The 19,693-nt window shown below is 41.6% G+C and overlaps 1 protein-coding gene across 1 annotated transcript; it reads right to left on the bottom strand.

Annotated features, from left to right (window-relative positions):
• Window positions 1-7,378: 7,378 nt before the first annotated feature.
• LOC109003975 (coumaroyl-CoA:anthocyanidin 3-O-glucoside-6''-O-coumaroyltransferase 1-like) lies at window positions 7,379-9,102 on the bottom strand. The gene has a single exon (XM_018982324.2). The coding sequence runs from the start codon at window positions 9,065-9,067 to the stop codon at window positions 7,676-7,678; it is 1,392 nt and encodes a 463-aa protein (XP_018837869.2). The 5' UTR covers window positions 9,068-9,102; the 3' UTR covers window positions 7,379-7,675.
• Between the last annotated feature and the right edge of the window lie 10,591 nt (window positions 9,103-19,693).

Consider the following 19,693-nt stretch of genomic DNA (forward strand, 5'->3'; position numbering starts at 1 on the left):
CCCCTAGCGATGACCACTAGCTCGAGGGCCTCAACAAGATCGTCCCCATTTGCCACCATGGGGGACCTCCACTCGGGGAAATTTGAACCATAGCAGGGGGATTTGAGGGTGGGGGCACTTCCTTCTCAAGCTGAAAAATGCATGCCAGGCGAGCCCGATACCATCAGGTGTACTCAGCTGAGTACCATCCCACCAAGTATCAAAGAGGTGAGCCTACCCTAGTCATCTACTTCACGGAGATTGACAAAGAAGAGGTCTTGTACCCCCACGATGATGTGTTGGTGGTGACTATGTTGGTCGCCAACTTCACCACCCACAGAATCCTCATTGAAAACGGGAGTTCTGCAGACATCTTGTTCTGGGAGGCCTTCACCAGGATGGGAATAGATGCTGCCTGGCTGCATCCAGCCCCATGCCATTGAAGGGCTTCACCAGGAGTATGGTTCAACCTGTGGAAACCATTACGCTGTAGGTCCTCGCGGGCAGTGCCTCTTACCCGGCCTCAGTCATGATTTACTTCTTGGTAGTGAGGACCCCGGCGTCATAAAACTCCATCATTGGAAGGCCCACCCTGAACAGCTTGCAGGCCTTCACGTTGACCTACCACCTCAAGATGAAATTCCTAATCCCTAGCGAAGTGGGAGAAATCCAAGGCGAACAAGTTTTGGCAAGAAAATGCTACAAACAAATGTTGAAGCAGAAGGATGGTGGGATTACCTTGGATGACACCTCTTGGAGAGAATAGGCCATGCATTGCTTGGAGCAGTGTTTTAAATTTCGTACCGTACCGGTCGGTAAGGCAGAAATTTTTCATTTCAGCCGTCCGGCCGGTACAGGTACTATATATGTTTCGTACCGTCTAAAATACCAGCCATACCGGACTAAATTTCGGCCGGTACCGGCCGAAATTTTCGGCCTGTGTTTTTTTTTTTTCATTTTTTCAAACTACAAACTTATTTTTTAACTCCTAATTCAGACTAGACTATTTATAATTTTTATATATATATGTATTTATATATAATTTATTTATATATAGACTATTATTTTGAAATATAATTTTTATATATATATATAATTTATTTATATATCGACTATCCTGAAACGCTATCCCGAAATGGTACCGGTACTGAAATATTTCGTTCCAGTGCCTTGACCGGTACGACGTCCGGTACGGTATTCAAAACATTGGCTTGGAGAGCCCTAGCAGGCCTTAGTTTGTGACTCGCCCTACCAGGCTCTAGGGGGAGTGAGAAAGTGCATGGCCCCAGAGGCATAGGTAGAACAAATGAAAGCTCCCTAGCGGAAGACTCCGTTTCCCTTTAATTAGTAATGTATCGTTTAATTATTGTAAATTCCTACTATTTAATAAAAAGCGTGCTTTTCCAAGACAATACAACATGTATACTTTGAACTTTTGTGTTATAAAAAAAATACCGACAAGACGATCTACAATAACAAAATCTGCAATGACAAAATCATCACCGAATTAATGCTTACATTCCCTGTGATGTCAACGGGTGGGAGCGAGTCCAGTCCCAAATTGCCCAAACAATGTATCTCCCGCGAGGTCAAAAGGAAGGGCTAGGCCGAAGGCCACTCTATCCCTCCCTAGATGGAGAGTGGGTCTTGCCCCCTCGGCGACCTGAATAACTTACACAGACCCCCATCGCAGCGAAGAGCGGACCAGCCACATCGTTGTTCGAATAAGTTACCTCGCCTGCGAGATATCGAAGGGAAAGGTAGGCCAAAAGGTTTCCATATCCCTCCCACAGCATAATGCGAGTCAGCCCTCGACGGCCAGAAGACAAAAGCTTACCTTCCTTGCGATCGTTGACAGGCAGGAGCGGGTCCAGTCTCAAACTGCCCGAAAAACGTAGCTCCCGCAGGACCAACGGGGAGAGTTAGGCCAAAGGCTGCTCTACCCCTCCCACGATGGAGAAGGGGTCATGCCTCCCCGGCAACCCAAACAACTTATCTTGACCTCTACTGCAATGAAGAGTGGGATCAGCGCCAACCTGACCCAACACTTACCTTCCCTGCGATATCAGCGAGAGAGAGCGAGTTCAGTCTTAAACTACCCGAACAACGTACCTCCTGCAGGACCAAAGGGGAGAACTAGGTCGAAGGTCGTTCTACCCGTCCTGCGATAGAGAGCAGGTCATGCCCCGTGGTGGCCCAAACAACTTCCCCCGACTCCTATCGCGGGGAAGAGCGAACTAGATATATCTCTGTCCGAACTTACCTCCCCCACTGGATACCAAAGGGAAATATAGGCTTAAAGGTTGTCTTACCCCTCCTGCAGTGGAGTACGGGTTAGTCCTCAGCTGCCTGAACACAAAAGACTTACCTTCTTTGTAAGCATCAACAAGTGGGAGCGGGTCCAGTTGTAGATTGTCTAGAAACTTACCTCCTTGTGGGACTTAAAGGGACGAGTCATGCCAAAGGATGCTCTACCCCTCTCGTGGAGGAGTGCGGATCTAGCCCCCACGGTGGTCCGAATACTTACCCCGGCCTCCACTATGAATGAAGAGTGGGTTCAACGCTAGCCTGGCGTAAACCCTACATTTCCCTACAATGTCAACGAGCAATAGTGCATTTAGTCTCAAAATGCCTGAACAAATTACCTCCCTATGGGGTAACAGGGGTGAGTCAAGGCAGAGGCCACTCGGACCCTCCCACAGAGAAGAACAGGTATAGCCTTTAGGCTGCTGGAATACTTACCGCGACTCTCACCACAGCGAAAGAGCGGAACAGCTCCACATCCATTTGAAGAAGTTACCTCCTTGGGGAATCAAAAGGGCAGGTTTGACTTGAGGCATTCTGACATGTCCCTAATGGAGTGCGAACCTAGTCTTTCGGCTACTCGACATGAACAAAATCTCCAAACTGGAAAAGTCAAAGCAAGGGGCTACAAAATGTCAACGAGTAGGAGCAGGTTCAGTATGGAACTGCTCGAACAGATTACCTCCCTGAAGGGTAGTGGTGCCTAAACAAACCCCTCGAATAGTGTCCAGCTCTTGAGTGCTTGTCCACGTAATGGGTGTAAAGCACGGGAGACCCTCAATCCTCTGACATGGGGCATCAACAGACGACCAAGGACTCTAGCGGGGGAGGAAAATCGGAGAACTATGCCGCATTAACGGCACCACTACCCAAGATACATGTAACATTAATGATGCAGTCGTAGATCCACGCCACATTAAATGATTCTAACAAATGGAACAGTACAATGAAAATGGACTCCACGGGGGCAGACAGGATCTGTCCCCCTAAACTCATGGTATAAATAGAAAGTCTTAGGTATGAGAAAGCTCTCTCTGATCCCTAAAATCTCTCATTTATTTACAAACTTCCAAGAGAATTTACTGATTTTGGCATCAGCGACTCTCCCAATTGCCTTCTTCCCTATCTTTTGTAGGCCCAAGTTCTGAAAACCTGAATTGCTAGAACCTGACCCAAAAGCTTGCGAAACACGATGTTAACGAAAAGGAATAAAGAATAAAAGAATTCAACATAATATAAAAAATATGGAAAATTTAAAAATCTCAAGATTCAAGTAATTAAAAAAAAAAATCTCTTGACATTAAATACTTCTAAAAGGGATCCTTATAGAAACATTGCCATACTCTACCACGTAATTTTCCACGTTTTAAAAGAATAAAAACTTTCCTCCTCCGATCCAATTACAACTCTATAAATTATATACAAACCCAACCCAATTGGATAGAAAATCTCTTGGAATAGAGGCAGTATGGCTTGCACGAGTAAGGTCTTGGAGCATTGCCATGTTTCTCCACCAGAGGGCTCTGTTCCAACAACCACTCTTCTGCTCACTTTCGTCGATTTTCTTTGGCTTGGTAAACTTACAACCGCGAAACGACTTTACTTTATGAATTCTCCAGTGCCACCCATGATTTCGCACATACCATCCTCCCCATGCTCAAACAGTCTCTCTTCTTCAATCTCCAACACGTCTTCCCACTCTCTGGAAATCTCATGTGCCCCCCACCTCCCACCAAACCCTATATGCTATATATACAGCCATGGTGACTCAATCCCACTAAACCTTGAGGAATCCAAAGCGAGTTTCAACCACCTTATAGGAAACCATCCGCGTGATATCATAGAATTTGAGCACCTTGTTTCCAAAGTTACCACCTATCCACCTTTTCAATGACACATTTGTGTTCTCTCTTTTAGCCTTACAAGTAAGGTTGGGCTCCGACTCTGACGGAGTCGAAAGTCAACCCCCTTTGAGTTCAACTCCGATCGGAGTTGTCAGAGTCAGAGTCGAGACATCAAAGTCATAGAGGGAAATCGGTTGCAAAAAAAAAAAAAAAAATCCAAATGCAAATCTCTAATTGCCAAAATCACCCATGCATAGAAGCAAAAACCAATCTAAATCTGAATGCCAAATTCATCCGCAAACAAAAACTAAACCAAATCAAATTGCAAAAATCACCCACATCAAGAAATTACATGCACAAATCAAGCTACAGAGAAATTAAGAAAGGGTGGTTGAATCTTGAAGAACATGCAAAGGATCGACGACGAGGAAGAACATGAGCATGACATCCTTGTAGTAGCAAAACACTTGGGCTGAAATCTGAATCTTGAAAGAGAAGGGACAACGGAGAAGATGAAGCATTCGAAACCAGCCAAGAGGAAAAGAGACAATAGAGAAGACGAAGAAGATGAAGAGCATGGCATCTGACTGAGTCCAAACAAAGAATGTGGAGGTGATGATGGAGTGGCGGAATGAGTGGAGCCACTAGAGGGGGGAGATAGAAGAGAGGAAATGCGTAGGTTAGAGTTTTAATCTTTGAAAGAGATGAATATATACTCTATTAAAAATGATGTCGTTCAAGGTTTTCTTAAAAAAAAATTGCCAAACATGAAATGGAGCCTGAGGGACTTGAACCCAGGTTCTCTGAGATCCAAAACCCCATCTCAACCATTGGGGCATTTGGCTATCATATATATATATATATATTACAACTTATAATATATAAAGTATAAATAGTCGGAGGTCGGAGCCACTAAGGCCTACGGACTCCGACTCTGAGGGTTGTCAGAGCTCGTACAGAGCTGGAGTGGTCAGAGTTTTTGCTCACCCGTATTTATAAGCCACCATTTTTCCCAACTCTAGCATTTGAATCGGCATCACATTGCTGCACTTAGTTGACGGACAGACAGCTAATCACTTCATGAAATCATGGGCGTCAATTTTTAGGGCTGGAGGCGACCTGACTTATGTTCAAAGGTCACTACCAGTCTATGATAGGGATGTGATCAAAGACCCAAATGGGTTATAGAGGCCATTTACTTGAAGGAGTATTTCGGGGAGCGATCAACATGGAAAGAAAGATACTATTCTTGGCAACATTACTAATGCAATTGCTGTAGACAATCTTCGGGCAACATTTGTTCTCGGTCTAGCACAAATCAAAAGGTTGGGAGAGCAGCTTTCCGCTCAGTACTGCAAGATCAACGATAATTCAGCGGCACAATATTTTTCAAGAATATTTGTGGTAACGTGTGCTTTCATATGGGTTTGCCACATAAAGGCACGACATCAAAGCGGAACTATGAATTCAGAAGATGTGGATCAGATCCACCACTTTGCTTTTCCAGCAGACTGCCGAAACCTCCTTCAGTTTCAAGTGCAAATCACGTATTTTGGTAACTGCTTAGCACCCTGTATTGCGGTAGGAAAAAAGAGTGAGCTACTGTTCGAAAACGGTATGATTGTAGGGGTCAAAGCTATAGAAAATGCAATTTCTAAGCTAAAACGTGAACCTTTGAAGGAGCGGAGACATGGATGTCAGATATGGATAATGTTGCCATACTGGGGCGAATTTTAATGGTTGCTGGGTCACCAAAGTTGCGTCCTTGTGAAACGGATTTTGGTGGGGGAGGCCGAAGCAAAACCGAAGCGGTCCATGTCAATGACCCAACGGGAATTACTCTTATGTAGGGCCATCCAGCTCCCTGTGAGTGCTTTCTATTCCACTTGACTATGGATGGCAGTTCAAATGTTGTCGTTTGAGTTTGTATGGTTTCATTTTGGATTGTGTCGGGTTATTCAGGTTCGGGTCATCAAAGAGCCAACTCTACCCGGCCTAAATAACTAAGAGCATTCTCATTGATTTGGTTAAAATTGAAGGATGATTAAAATTTAGATAATTTATGTCAAAAAGACCACACATTAGATTGGACATCTCTAAAATAATTTAGATTTCAACTACAGTACTTCACCAAATATAACTAATTACAGTTGCTTCATCAAATATTAAAATACTAATTTCCTACTCCAAGCAAATAAATTAAATTAATTAGAATATAATTAACATTTAACATTTAGAATATAATTGTTATTAACATTTAATTGATAGAACTACAAAATGTGATAAAAATAAATAAATAAATAAATTATTAAATTAATAATATTTTATTATTATATATAGAGTAAATATGTAATATGATAATTGAATTTAAATGGAATATGCAAATGTATATTCATGTGATATTAACTAAAATTTGAAGATGCATTTGACCAATCTAATAAGAATGCTTAAAGTGCTGGTTTGGTTATACAAAACTAAACTATCTCATCCTATCTAATCATTATAATTTTTTCAAACTCTCATATAAAATATAATAAATAATTCAAATACTTTTTTAAATTCTAAAATAAAATAATATTATAATAATATTTTATTTAACTTTTAATAAAACATATCATTTCATCTGAACTGCATAACTAAACGAGACTATTTAAGTAGTTTGTGTCATGCGGATTCATGTCGAGTCAGTACATGTTCTCTCAATCTTCTTTTTATCAATTTTCAAAATCGTGCATGCATCTTTCAATAAATCTATTTAAAAATATGATTAACATATGCTTGGAGTTGTTAATATACATGGACAAAAAATCTACTCTATACAACATTTATTAGTAACTAAATAATTCAAATTTACAGCAATGCATTATATTTTATAAAAATTCTATTTATCATCATTTACACGACGTACCAATATGTGATTTATTATTTTTTTTCATTTTATTTAAATACATCAATATGTGTGTATTTAAATAAAAGAATAAAAATGACAAATCACATGTTGGTGTATGTTTGTGATGGGGAGATGATAAGTAATATTTCATTTTTGTCCTTTTCTACATGAGAGATGTGAAATGATTTTTTTATCATTTATCTTATTTTCGTAATTGAGTAACGTTTGCTTTACCTTTCACAAAGTAAAAATCTAAAATGGGGGAATTAGGTTCAAACCCTCTACTCCATAAAAAAAAAAAAAACAAAAATAACAATACAGTAGGAATAGGAAGATTACCACATGACATAAGATATTTCGGGATAATGAAACTAATTTCCTTTTCAAAAGACGAAACATGTCCAACTTGGCACTCTTGATCTCCATCCTAATGTCATCTCCACACGTGTATATATAATATAAATCCTAATATACATAATCCTAATGTCTTTAGTAACAAGAAGACAAATTTGTAAACGAGGGGAATGTTTTCATGTAATGTCTTCAGAACAAACACGCAATGATTATTAAGATATTTGCAAAACTTAGATATTTGAAGTACTATGGTTACAACCTTACTTCAGTTTTTGTCATGATGAGAGAAATCAAAAAATATATATCAGAGTAGCTTCAAGCTTTGTTCGAAGATGGCATTGAAACTATTCATACGTGTCCTGCTGAGTGACAAACCAACCTCAATTGCACCATCTTCATCTCTGCACTCGGCAAGAGAAATAGCCCCAGAAACATCAATCTGAACCACTTCACTCTTTTTTGGCCTCCCCCATCCAAAATCTGTATCATAAATACCCAATCTTGGTGAGCCTGCAACCGTAACAAGACGACCCAACTCCGATATTTCTTTCCAATCTAGCAGCCACCTCTCTGCCCCTCTCAAAGCTCCACTCTCCAATTCTGAAACTCTGTCGCCAATAACTTTCACAGCCTTGAAAAACCCAGTTTCTCCAACTAGCTCACTCCCCGCAAGTGACACAAAACATATTGCTAGGCAATTTCCAAAATATGTGGAGGGTATTGGAAACTCCACCCGGTTTCTGCAATCTGCTACAAAGTTGAAGTAGTAGAGCTTATCATTGTTAGCAAAATTACTTACTCCACCGTTTTGGGATTTGATCAAGCAAACCCAGATGAGCGCACATGCTACCACAAATGTTGAGGTGTGTAATGGCTTCAAGTCCGTAGTACATTCACTTGTTACTCGGTGCTTAAGATTCTCAATATGGGCTCGGCCCAGTACAAATGTGGCCCGAACTTTGTTAGCCAAGATATCATGGATGAGAACCGAGTCCTCCTCTTTCCATGTTGATGCCCACTTCCACCACTCCTCCAAGAAAATGGGCTCAAGTCCATTCAGGTCTTTGATCACAGCCTTCTCATGGAGTGGTGGTGACGTGGCGAGGAAAGTCAGGTCTCCTCTACTCCTGAAGATTGACGCCCATGATTTGATGAAATGGTGGAATGCCCTTCCATCGGCTGTCACGTGGCAGAAGGTGATACCGATACAAATGCCCTTGTTTGGAAAAACGGTGACTTGCATGCTCATGAGAGGGATCACACGCGTGTTATCCGATGACACGCGCGCTGGAGGCAATTGCGCCACGAAGGGATGCAATTCTCTGACATCTCGTGGACAGTTGGCTATGAGCTGACGGAAATCATCGGCACACTCGGCGATGGTCAAAGGGACGGAGTTTCCCTCAGCGTAGAGGAGATGGGGCTTGAGGGGTTGGGGAGGGCAGATGAGATCGGCGGCAAAGGGAAAGAAGTGTTGGAGGGTGATGGAGAGAGAGTGTTTGAGAGAAGGAAGGATGACTTGTACGAAATGGTTGGTAGGCTGGGGGAGATCGTAGAAGAAAAGTCGTTGCATAGGAGGGCAGAGAAGCCATGGTATGTCAAAGAAGGTGAGAGGAAGAGATGTGGTTGGAACTGAGTTGGGCGGTGGAGCAACCTGGTTTTGCTCTAGGACCACGACTCTATAGGGTTGAGCCATCGGCGAAGAGAGAGAGAGAGAGAGATAGAGATAAACCAAAAAGAAAACAGAGCATCGCAGCCATATTAGAATAATGCGAACAGACAAAAAGTGTAATAACCGGGCTTAGGCCCAGCCCCTTTATTTGGTCGGATGCAAGCCCAGCCCACGAGCTGGTTGAGTGAAGAACGGTGCCGTTTGGTGCAGGGATTTACTTCCCTTGCACTGTTTTTCTTTTTCCCCCGTAAACCCTCATTGCTGCAGAACGTGTTTTCCTCCATGCCGTGCAACTGCTCCCACGCCCAAGCCACGATTTTATGTGTTTCGGATCTGCACATGAGTGTTTTCCTCATCACTCTTCCGTATTACTTAGATCCTCTCTTGCACGAATTGATTTTTTCATCTTGGCTAGCATTTTCGGAGTCCCGTGAAGCTTGCATTGTTCTGGTTCTTCGAAGTGTTGTTCGGCCTCTTGAACAAGTTGGTAATATTTTTTTTTTTCTTCTTTTTTTTATTCCTTTCTTTTCGTTCCTGCAATCCGAATCGCCTCCTTCATTCTTGTTTATTATTATTTTTTTTCTTTCTCTGCTGTTGTTTTTTTTTTTTTTTTCTTTCTTTTCCAGTTCGCCTGGTTTGCACGCACGGCCTCCTTTGATTTTTTTTTGCTACTCGAATTTTTCTGCACACACACGGTTTGACTTGCACACACACATTCTGATATATTCGGATTGTTTATCACACACACACACGCTGATTGTTTAACCGTGCATTACACTTAGTTTTAAATTTTTCTCTTTGTGCAAACCACTAGTTCTTTTCAGTGGAAGGTTTTGTGAAATTCATTTTGGGTTGGTGCATTATTTGTTGGAGCGGTGGAGTGTGTGGGAATTGTGGATGTGTAGGAGTATAGTTTCGGAATGATTCGTGAGACAGTTTGAATTTTATTATAATTTATTATTGTTTATTTGAATTGTATTATTTTTATTATTGTTTATTGGAATTTTATTATTTCAGACTCTTTAGTGTAAAACAATGGGAGTTTTGGAACTAGTTGTATTGGATTTTGTGCAAGTTTTGAATTGTTGAATGAGTAGAGTATTGATGCGTGCACTGAAATTGTTCTATTCGAAGTTTGGAAGCGAAGTTTGGATTGGATTATGTTTTAAAGATTGGAGTTGCTGTGGTTGGTTTTGGAAATGATTATAGTCGGTTGGTATTATTAGAAGGTGTGGATGTTTTGAGTTTCAATTGCGAATGGTTTGAAGAGAGTTGTTCGGATTTAATTGTTAGATAGTTATGGAGCTGTGAAGGGACTGTTTGATTTTTTTTCATTAAATAGCAGGCTACTAGATTGGTTATTAAATATTGGATATATGTTCTTTTGTTTAGGTGGTGTTACTTTTAGAGTTCCGGCTCAAGGTGTTGATAATTCGAAGAAGTCAGGTAAGCGGGATTTATATACTAGTTTTACATAAAATAAATGAAAGGAGGTTGACGTTGAGAATAAATGTGTTTAATTTTTGAAAGAGATGATCTGAAAACAACCTCAAATGTTTATTCTGCATATGCATAAATTCTATACAAAGGAAAGTGTTTTTCTGTCATGACTGGTGTAGACATGAGCTAGTTTTGTGTACTTTATTTCTGAACTATGTAAAGAGCGAATATGAAAATCTGGAAGTTTTGTTATGAACAAATGAGAATATTTTGTTTATGTTTATCTCGAACATGTGAAATGATCTGAAGCTTTTCAGTGTTTTGTTTTGATATGATGTGTCATCTGAGAATCTTGGCATGATGTTCTGATTCTGTATATGATTGTAACCGGATTTTCGATGAAATCCGTTCTGTTTCTGTTAAGGCCCAGCCACGGGTATAATGGTGGTTTATAACCCTACCACGGGGGTGAAACATGGAAAATGGCCCAGCCACGGGTATAATGGTGGTTTATAACCCTACCACGGGGGTGAAACATGGAATATGGCCCAGCCACGGGTATAATGGTGGTTTATAACCCTACCACGGGGGTTAAACATGGTATTGTCCCGATGTGATGCTAAGAGATGATTTAATTATAATGTTTCAGTTTGGAAATGCCAACGGAAGTTCTTTTTGGAATAAGTTTATTTTCTGAAAACTTCGCTCTAATGTTTTGTAAAAGTTTTGTTTCTGCATTCTGAAAGTAAATGTTTTGTTCGGCTTATCAAATGTTATAAATGCTCATGTTTACATGCTGGTATATGCTCCTTGCTTGCTGAGTTGTTGATAACTCACCCCGTTAATCTTCATAATATTTCAGATGACATCGATGGTTCAGCTGAGGATCAGTATTAGAGTCTATGGAGAAGATTAGCACTGATTTGTGGTTGGGTATCTCATGTTACTAGTGTTGGTGTTAGAGACTAATTATTTTCTTAAGTTGCATCAATGGATTTAGACGGTTTATGGAGATTTATGTTAATGTTTTATTATTTCTAGTTGTTATTTGAGACAAGAAGAAGAGTTGATTTTATTTGGGTTATTTGGATTGAATATTGGATAAATGAACTTATTTGATGTGTTTAATTGAAGTATTTACGTTCGATTTGAGTTTTGGGAAAGTGGATATATTATTGATTTTGGGAGTACTCTAGCCTTGTTAGAGCTGATTATCAGGTTTTATGAGTTAACTCTCCGGACCCTCGGGGTCGGGGCGTTACAAAAAGAGTTGTGGAGGGTTGGGACAAGGCCACCACCGGAGACAATAAGGGAAAAGAAAGAGACTAGTAACAGTTAGAGCATAAGTGTCACGAGGGTAAGATGGAAAATGAAAATAGTTCACACAAGGGAGTCCTGCTATTTCATGGTAGGCTGACAAGTGTAATCAAGGATCGAGATGTAACTACCAGTTACAGGAAAAAGATCATATAAAATAGGATGCTCAGACAACTTCAACGAGGAAGATAGCGTCTCCAATAGAAAGATCACCAACTTTCTTCGTACAGTGATATATGAATAACTATGAGTGACTGTAAACAGATATATTATGTAGTGGAGACTCCCCTCTCCAAATCCTTGTGGACGTAGGCCTGTTACCGAATCACATAAATCTTGGTCTCCATCTCTCTTTACTTTCTCTGCACTTATTTTCTATCTACTGTCATGGACATACACATCGTTACCGTATAGTCGCATCAGACCACTGTCGGGGACTCCAAACAAAGCCTATCAAGGCCTAGTCAATTCAATGGGTCAGGAATGAATCTCTCTCTCCCTCCGGCCTGTTGTGTGATTTTTACAGCATCAACTGTTGTTGCTCACGCCTGTGAAACACAATATCAACAGTGACCCCGTCTGCGAGATCTCTGTTGTCCCATAAATAGCGTGTCGTTCGTATGTCGGCGACGACAATCCCTCAGAGCTCGCGATGTGAAGAAGAATAATCTAAAGCAATGTGATAAAGATCTGCGATAATACAGAAGAAGAATGCAACAAAGGTGGAAGAATGACGATTTTCCAGTGCACTGAATAAATTCCGAATGATGAATAAAGCTTCCTCCAGATAAGTATTCTTAGCTTTTTAGATTTTTGCATTCACAAAAAAAGGTTGATGTAGAAAATGGGCAAGTAAATCTTTCCACGCCCAGGCAGAGAACCGAGCTCCTCACTATTGCAAATTCATTCTAATGAACTATGCAAACATTAAGCGCCATTAAGGACCGATTGCGTAAAAGTCACACTACCCATACACTAGTAGGTGAATACTGTGCACTTAAGTGCACAGTGGCACACAAGCACTGCCCCCAACGTGCACAGTACTCGGGTGGGCACTGTGCACTTAATTGGATGTGTGTGCACTCACATTCACCCGTCGGAGGTCACTACCTAAACCTCTGGCGGCTTCTGGCTCCGTGACCGTGGCCCTCGTCTCCAGGGGCCATGAACAATGCCCCTTGTGCACCCATCGTGAGCAAGGAGGCCATCTCGTAGCTCCTCCTTGCCTCAGCGAGAGAGGGCACGGGAGCCCACTACCCGGGTCGCCCGAGTTTTCTACCTCCACCAGCACCTCACCGACTGCTTCGGTGGTGTTAGCTTCGTCGGAAATAGCTACATGTAAAGCCTTGTGTGCGGAGGAAAACACGAAAGCCCAGCCCCGAAGACTCTTGGCCAGGCTGCCTACAACCACCTGGCAACTCGCCAGTTCAGTTTGTTGCCCATAGGGTGGTTCCCGAGTGCCCAAGCCAACCAATGACAGACGTTGGCCGTGCATACCATGAGCACATCGTGCAGGTTGGCGCATGCTGTGTGCATTGTGTTTCCGTTGGCTGCCACCACTTGAGCCGTCGGCACCTCTTGCCAACCCAGAAGTGGTGCCCCGTCCATGATGGCTGGTGCGAGGTGGCTCCCCTCTAGCAACAAGCATACACCTCATCTACACGGGAAATAACTACTTGGAAACCACCGCACAGGAAGACACTTCACCTGCATGGGAAACAACTGCTCAAGAACCACCGCATGGGAAGCACCTGCACGAGAAAGTTTGTAATGCTCAGGACAGACTCTCCTTAGCTTGAAACACACGACCACTGCACGACTACATCCACCATGTTGGGACCTAGTTGCACGGGAAGCTCATGCGTGGCGGCCCACCAGCTCTGGACAGAACCACCTGCTCGGGAGTCACCGGCTCGGAAGTCATCTGCTTGGCAGGCGCCAGATCAGAAACCACCAGCCTTTCACATTGCTCCTCTCAGCTCGGGAATCCTACTTAATGATCAGCGAGCCCACTACTTGCACATGGCTTGGCACGGTACCCACTTGCCCAGCTCCTCGGCTCGGACCATACTACCCACGGAGCAAACCATCGAACTCTCCACGCCTTGGACTAGACCACTTGCTGCATGGGAGCAAACCTATGAACCCTCCTCAGCTTGGACCTCAACTACACAGTGATGGGCACCATCAAACGCCTCTACATAGTGCTTGGACATACATAGCTTACTTGAGACTCGGACACCAATGAACAAGGCTCAGACAGTGCCCCATTTGTAGGGTTTGAGCGCGACTCGCTTGCACGGCTAGGACCGTTCCTCACTTGCTCATGAGACACAGGTTTTTGGTTACATGAGACTTGTCAGACACCACGTTGGGTCGAACCTGCATGTCCCATGCAATTGAGCTCATGGATTAATAATAATAAAAAAAAGAAACAAAAATGAAAGGAGAGAAAAGAGAAAAGGGAAAAGGAGCAAACAAAGGAGAAGCGATAGTATAGCTGCTTACAATTCTCGGTCAAGGAAAAATTGACTACAGCAACTCGATAAAGCACAATGTGCACAGACTCCTCACAGCTTGGTATGCACCATGTGCATGGACTCCTCACAGCTCGGACTCGACAAGACTCGATTCGGACTAGTCACCTACGATGCTCGGGCAAGATTCGGACTATCCTTGCAGACTCTCCCAGTGGGCTCGCCAAGATTCCGACTATCCCTGCAGGCTCTCCCAGACTCCCCCAGCAGACTTTCCCTAGAGGGCACTCCCTATGGTTTATCTCTCTCAAAACTTATGTGAGTTTTGTTTCTACTAACAAAGTTATTTCATGTGGCTCGGAACAGCAAACGTCGGCAATATGGGTCATCTGGGCACTGCTCGGGCATCCCAATACGGCTTCATCAAAATAAATCGCTTGGCGAAAAAGGTCAAGGGCCGCCCGACTTTCCAGATATTTGAATATTGGGAAAGGTCAAGGACCACCCGACCTTTCAGATATTTGACAGGCGAGAAAGGTCAAGGATCGCCTGACCTTCTAGATATTCAATAGGCGGGAAAGGTCAAGGACCATCCGACCTTCCAGATATTCGACAGGTGAGAAAGGTCAAGGACCGCTCAACCTTCAAGATATTCAAATGTCAGGAAAGGACAAGGACCGCTCGGCCTTCTAGATACCCCACATCCAAGCTCTGCACTCGCAGCATACTCGATCGAGCTAGCCTCCCACCAGAAACTAACACTCTGACTATGCAGGAATGATCAAATGAAAGGGAAAGCGGTGGGACAAAGCGAAAGAAAAGAAAAGGAGGAGCAAACAAAAAGAAAAGCTAAAGAAATGTAAATGAAAAGAAAGCGGGGGAGGAAATGGGAACGGAAGGAATGTAACTAAAGGAAATGGAAGCGGAATAGAAAGCTGGCTAAGGAAATAGGAAAATGGAAGGGAAGTACAGTTAAAGGAAATCAAAATAACAAGGTGGTGACATGAAGGCTCGGCAGGGTAGACCCCACCCAAAGGCCGACAAGCGAAAAAACTGATTGCCTAGCAGAATGAAGCAAGGCGAATGGAAAACAAACTAAAAAAAAAATCGACATTAACAATCCGATAGGAATTGGCGTATTTTATCTTAAAGATTCTCAAAGACCTTTTGTTAGAACAATTGCCCTTAAGAATCGCAAGCTTCTGTAGAGGGATAAAATACCATAGTCCATAGTTGGGCCCAGCCCACTAGGCCACCACTAGAGACAATAAGGGAAAAGAAAGAGACAAGGAGGAACAATTAGAGCATATACAAGTGTCAGGTGGGTCAGAGGGAAAATGGAAATAGTTCACGCGAGGGAGACCTGCCACCTCATGGCAGGCTGGCATGTGCAATGAATGGTCAGACACGCAACTACCAGGTGCAGGAAAATGATCATATAAAAGGGGATGCCTAGACAACTTGAACGAGGACTTCTGCTCACGCCGACTCATACTCTCCCTCAATTAGATCATCTTTTTCTTTAGCAACCTCTCGAAGAAGACAATGTCTCCAACAGGAAGAGCTCCAACTCTCTTTGTACAGTGAGATATGAGAAACTATGAGTAACTGTAAACAAATAAAGACTCCCCTCCCCAAACCCCCTAGACGTAGGCCTGTTGCCAAACCACGTAAATCTTTGCATTCATCTCTCTTTACTTTCTCTACACTTATTTTCTATCTACTGCCATGGACGTATATATCGCCACCATACAGTCACATCAGAGCACTGTCAGAGACTCCAAACAACATCTATCGAAGCCCAATCAACTCAATGGGCCAGGAATGAATCTCTCTCTCCCTCTGGTTTGTTGTGTGATTTTTACAGCATCAACCATTGTTGCCCACATTTGCGAAACACGGCATCAATAAGAGTAGTGATCATACTTTTTTTTTCCTTGGTGGTTGTTCTGATCTTCCATGGGTCAGCATATGTTCTTAAGTGGTGTATATGCAATATGCCTGTGCATTTTAATAATTATTATTGTATTTTTAATAATTAATCTTATGTTGCACATGATGTTCATCATCATCACACACCTTGCAAAAATAAAGATCATAACAAAATGTTGTCACTAGCAAGAGCTTACTCCAGGTACATCATAATGTCTTTTCTTTGTGACGAAAACAATGTAAACGAGGTGTTTATAAAAGTTGCTTCACCCTAAGAGTGTAAGGGAACCTTTTATTAATATCTATATTATCTGTTTATAGATGATATACAAGGTATATGACCGATTGACACAAAACTATACAAGGAAAAATATTAAAACATAAAAGAGAGGATTTGAACTTAAGGACTGTTGCTCTCTAGGGTTGCCACATGTGGACTTGATGTAACCCACCACAACAAAAATTCATTTTTGGGACCCTTTTTGTTTTGGACAAAATGAAAATTGTCTTAAAAAATGAGATGTAGGGATGAAAAATTTCATCTCTAATAAAATAATAGTTCAAGCATTGACTAAAAACGTTTGAACAAAATAAACGGATATTATATATGGTCAAATGAGAAATTGGTGCGTCAAGTGATGAATAGTAGTGGGACATTGACTTACCATTCGAACAACATATAACACATTTGAACGTCAAGGTTAATTAGTGTTTGAACAGATATTATATATGATTGAACGAAAAGTTGATGAGTTAAGCCACTAAATTTAGCAGAACACTGACTTACCATTTGAAGACATCATTATACCACTCGAACGCATATGTTAATCAATGTTCGAATGAATATTTATTGTAGAAATATCTCGCGAGAATGGAGAAACGTTCAAATGGTATATATTTCGTTCGAATGGTGACATAATATTGACAATTTTTAATGGCAACGCAATATCTTACTTAATTATGGACAAATATTTAATTTATATAAAACATTGGCAATTAAATAATATATATAATAAAAATCAATAATTAATTTAGAAAAGACAAAGACAATTCATAATTAAATTAAATTTACATAACATAACATATTGTCTATACAAAAAATAAAAATAAAAATGCAAGTAAAAGATACAGACTACTACGATCCCAACTCTCTATGCACATCCTCGACTGTAGCTAGGCGTGTCTCTAGCTGTGTCAGCCTAGTACTGATTGTGACTTGAGTCGTAGACATGACATCAATTTCTGTATGTAAGTCAAAGATACTAGCATTAATCTCTGTACATAAGTGAAAGATGGCACTACGGATCTCTGTATGCACTGCATCAATCACCACTGATATCTATCTGTGGATCTCTGCATGCACTATATCTGTAATCTGCTCACGAGTATATGTGTGTGATACATCGGCCTGCGGGGATGTCTCATTGGCTAATACTTCATGATCTCTCGAGTGTGCATCTCCCTGAGTATTGATCGGTTTTGAAATAGGATCACAAAGACGAAGTCTCGAGTGACCCATGCTTCGTGACAAGGTGAAGGAGTTGATCAATCCAATCTGCTCCCGAACACGCTCTGCAATATCTGGCAGAACTCCGACATGTAGCAGAAATCATGTGATAAGATCCTAAATAGCAATATATTTGTCGTAATGTACTGGGCCTTTGATCGAATCCTAGTGAATATATAACCCACTAGGTTGATAAGCACTCCATGAGCGACGTGTATCATAAACTTCACCCGATCCATGCCCACCTCTGTCTTGTGCTGCCGAGGATCAATGTTGTTGGCGATGATCAAGTTTATGATCTTGAAGAAACCAAATAGATCTGTCTATTTAATGCTCTCTGTCCCATCATAAGGAGGAGCATCTAGACCAATAACCAACTACCTTGCCTCATAATCAGAGAGGTCATCGAGTACATCTCTATCAGAGCCCTCATCCTCAGCCGTCTCCCGATCACCCACGTTCGAATACGCTACGTGCAATTGTGGGATACCAATGAAATTGGTGAGTCTGTCTGCTGAAAATGTAATTAACGCTTCATGGACCGAAAAAATGTATGCATGATCATCATCTCGGCTGGAATGACTGAGCTCTGTATAAAACTCGGAGATGATGTTGATATAAGAAATTAAGTCCCATGCTTTAACCTTTTGGTTGAGGATTGGTGTCCAACCATGCTTGAGGAAGACAACTGGCAAGGAACGATCCTCCTAGAGAAGATGTCAGAGATCTTCACCTGACGTTCCAACAAAATAGTCTTCTCTCGAATTGCTTCGCTGGAGGATTGCCCTGGTCTGCCACGCTTTTGTCCCTTATAAGACATAGTCAACTTGAAATTTAAAATTACAATTAAGAAAATTAGTTATAAAATATCATACATATACCTCACAAGGCCTCCAACGGTGACAAAATGTGCCAATTGAGGTAGGAGATTCCGGCTAGGGGTTGTGGTAGCGACAGCGAACGGTCTCCTGCCATCACGGGGGTGCTAGATGGTGCCTGGCAGTGAGAATATGTTGGGAGGGGTCTCTATGGAACGGTCTCCGGTGTTGATTTTGGTGGCTGACGGTGGCTCATCGTTAGAGGGGGGGTACTTGTAACGCCCCGTCCCCGAGGGTCCGGAGAGTTAACTCATATAACCTGATAATCAACTCTAACAAGGCTAGAGTACTTCCAAATTTAAGAATATATATTTTCTCAAACCTCAAATCAAACGTAAATACTTCAATTAAATAAACCATATAAACTCATCTATCCAATTTTCAATCCAGCAACTCAAATAAAATCAACTCTTCTTCATGTCTCAAATAACAAACTAGAAATAATGAAATATTAACATAAGTCTCCATAAACCGTCTAAATCCATTGAAGCAAACTTAAGAAATATAAATAACTTCCAACATCAACACTAATACCACGAGATACCCAACAATCATTCACTGCTAATCTTCTTCATAAACTCTAATACTGATTCTCAGCTGAACCATCAATGTCATCTGAAATATTATGGAGATAAGGGGGTGAGTTATCAACAACTCAGTAAGCAGAGAGCATATACTAGCATGTAAACATGAGCATTTATAACATTTGATAAGCAGAACAAAACATTTACTTTCCGAATGCAAAAACAAAACTTTGTACAAAAGCATTAGAGCGAAATTTCCAGAAAAATAAACTTATTCCAAAAAGAAATTACGTTGGCATTTCCAAACTGAAACATTATAATTAAATCATCTCTTAGCATCACATCGGGACAATACCATGTTTAACCCCCGTGGTAGGGTTATAAACCACCATTATACCCGTGGGTGGGCCATATTCCATGTTTCACTCCCGTGGTAGGGTTATAAACCACCATTATACCCGTGGCTGGGCCATATTCCATGTTTCACCCCCGTGGTAGGGTTATAAACCACCATTATACCTGTGGCTGGGCCATATTCCATATTTCACCCCCGTGGTAGGGTTATAAACCACCAT

Source organism: Juglans regia, chromosome 1 (genome assembly GCF_001411555.2).
Source record: "Juglans regia cultivar Chandler chromosome 1, Walnut 2.0, whole genome shotgun sequence".
NCBI lineage: Eukaryota > Viridiplantae > Streptophyta > Magnoliopsida > Fagales > Juglandaceae > Juglans > Juglans regia.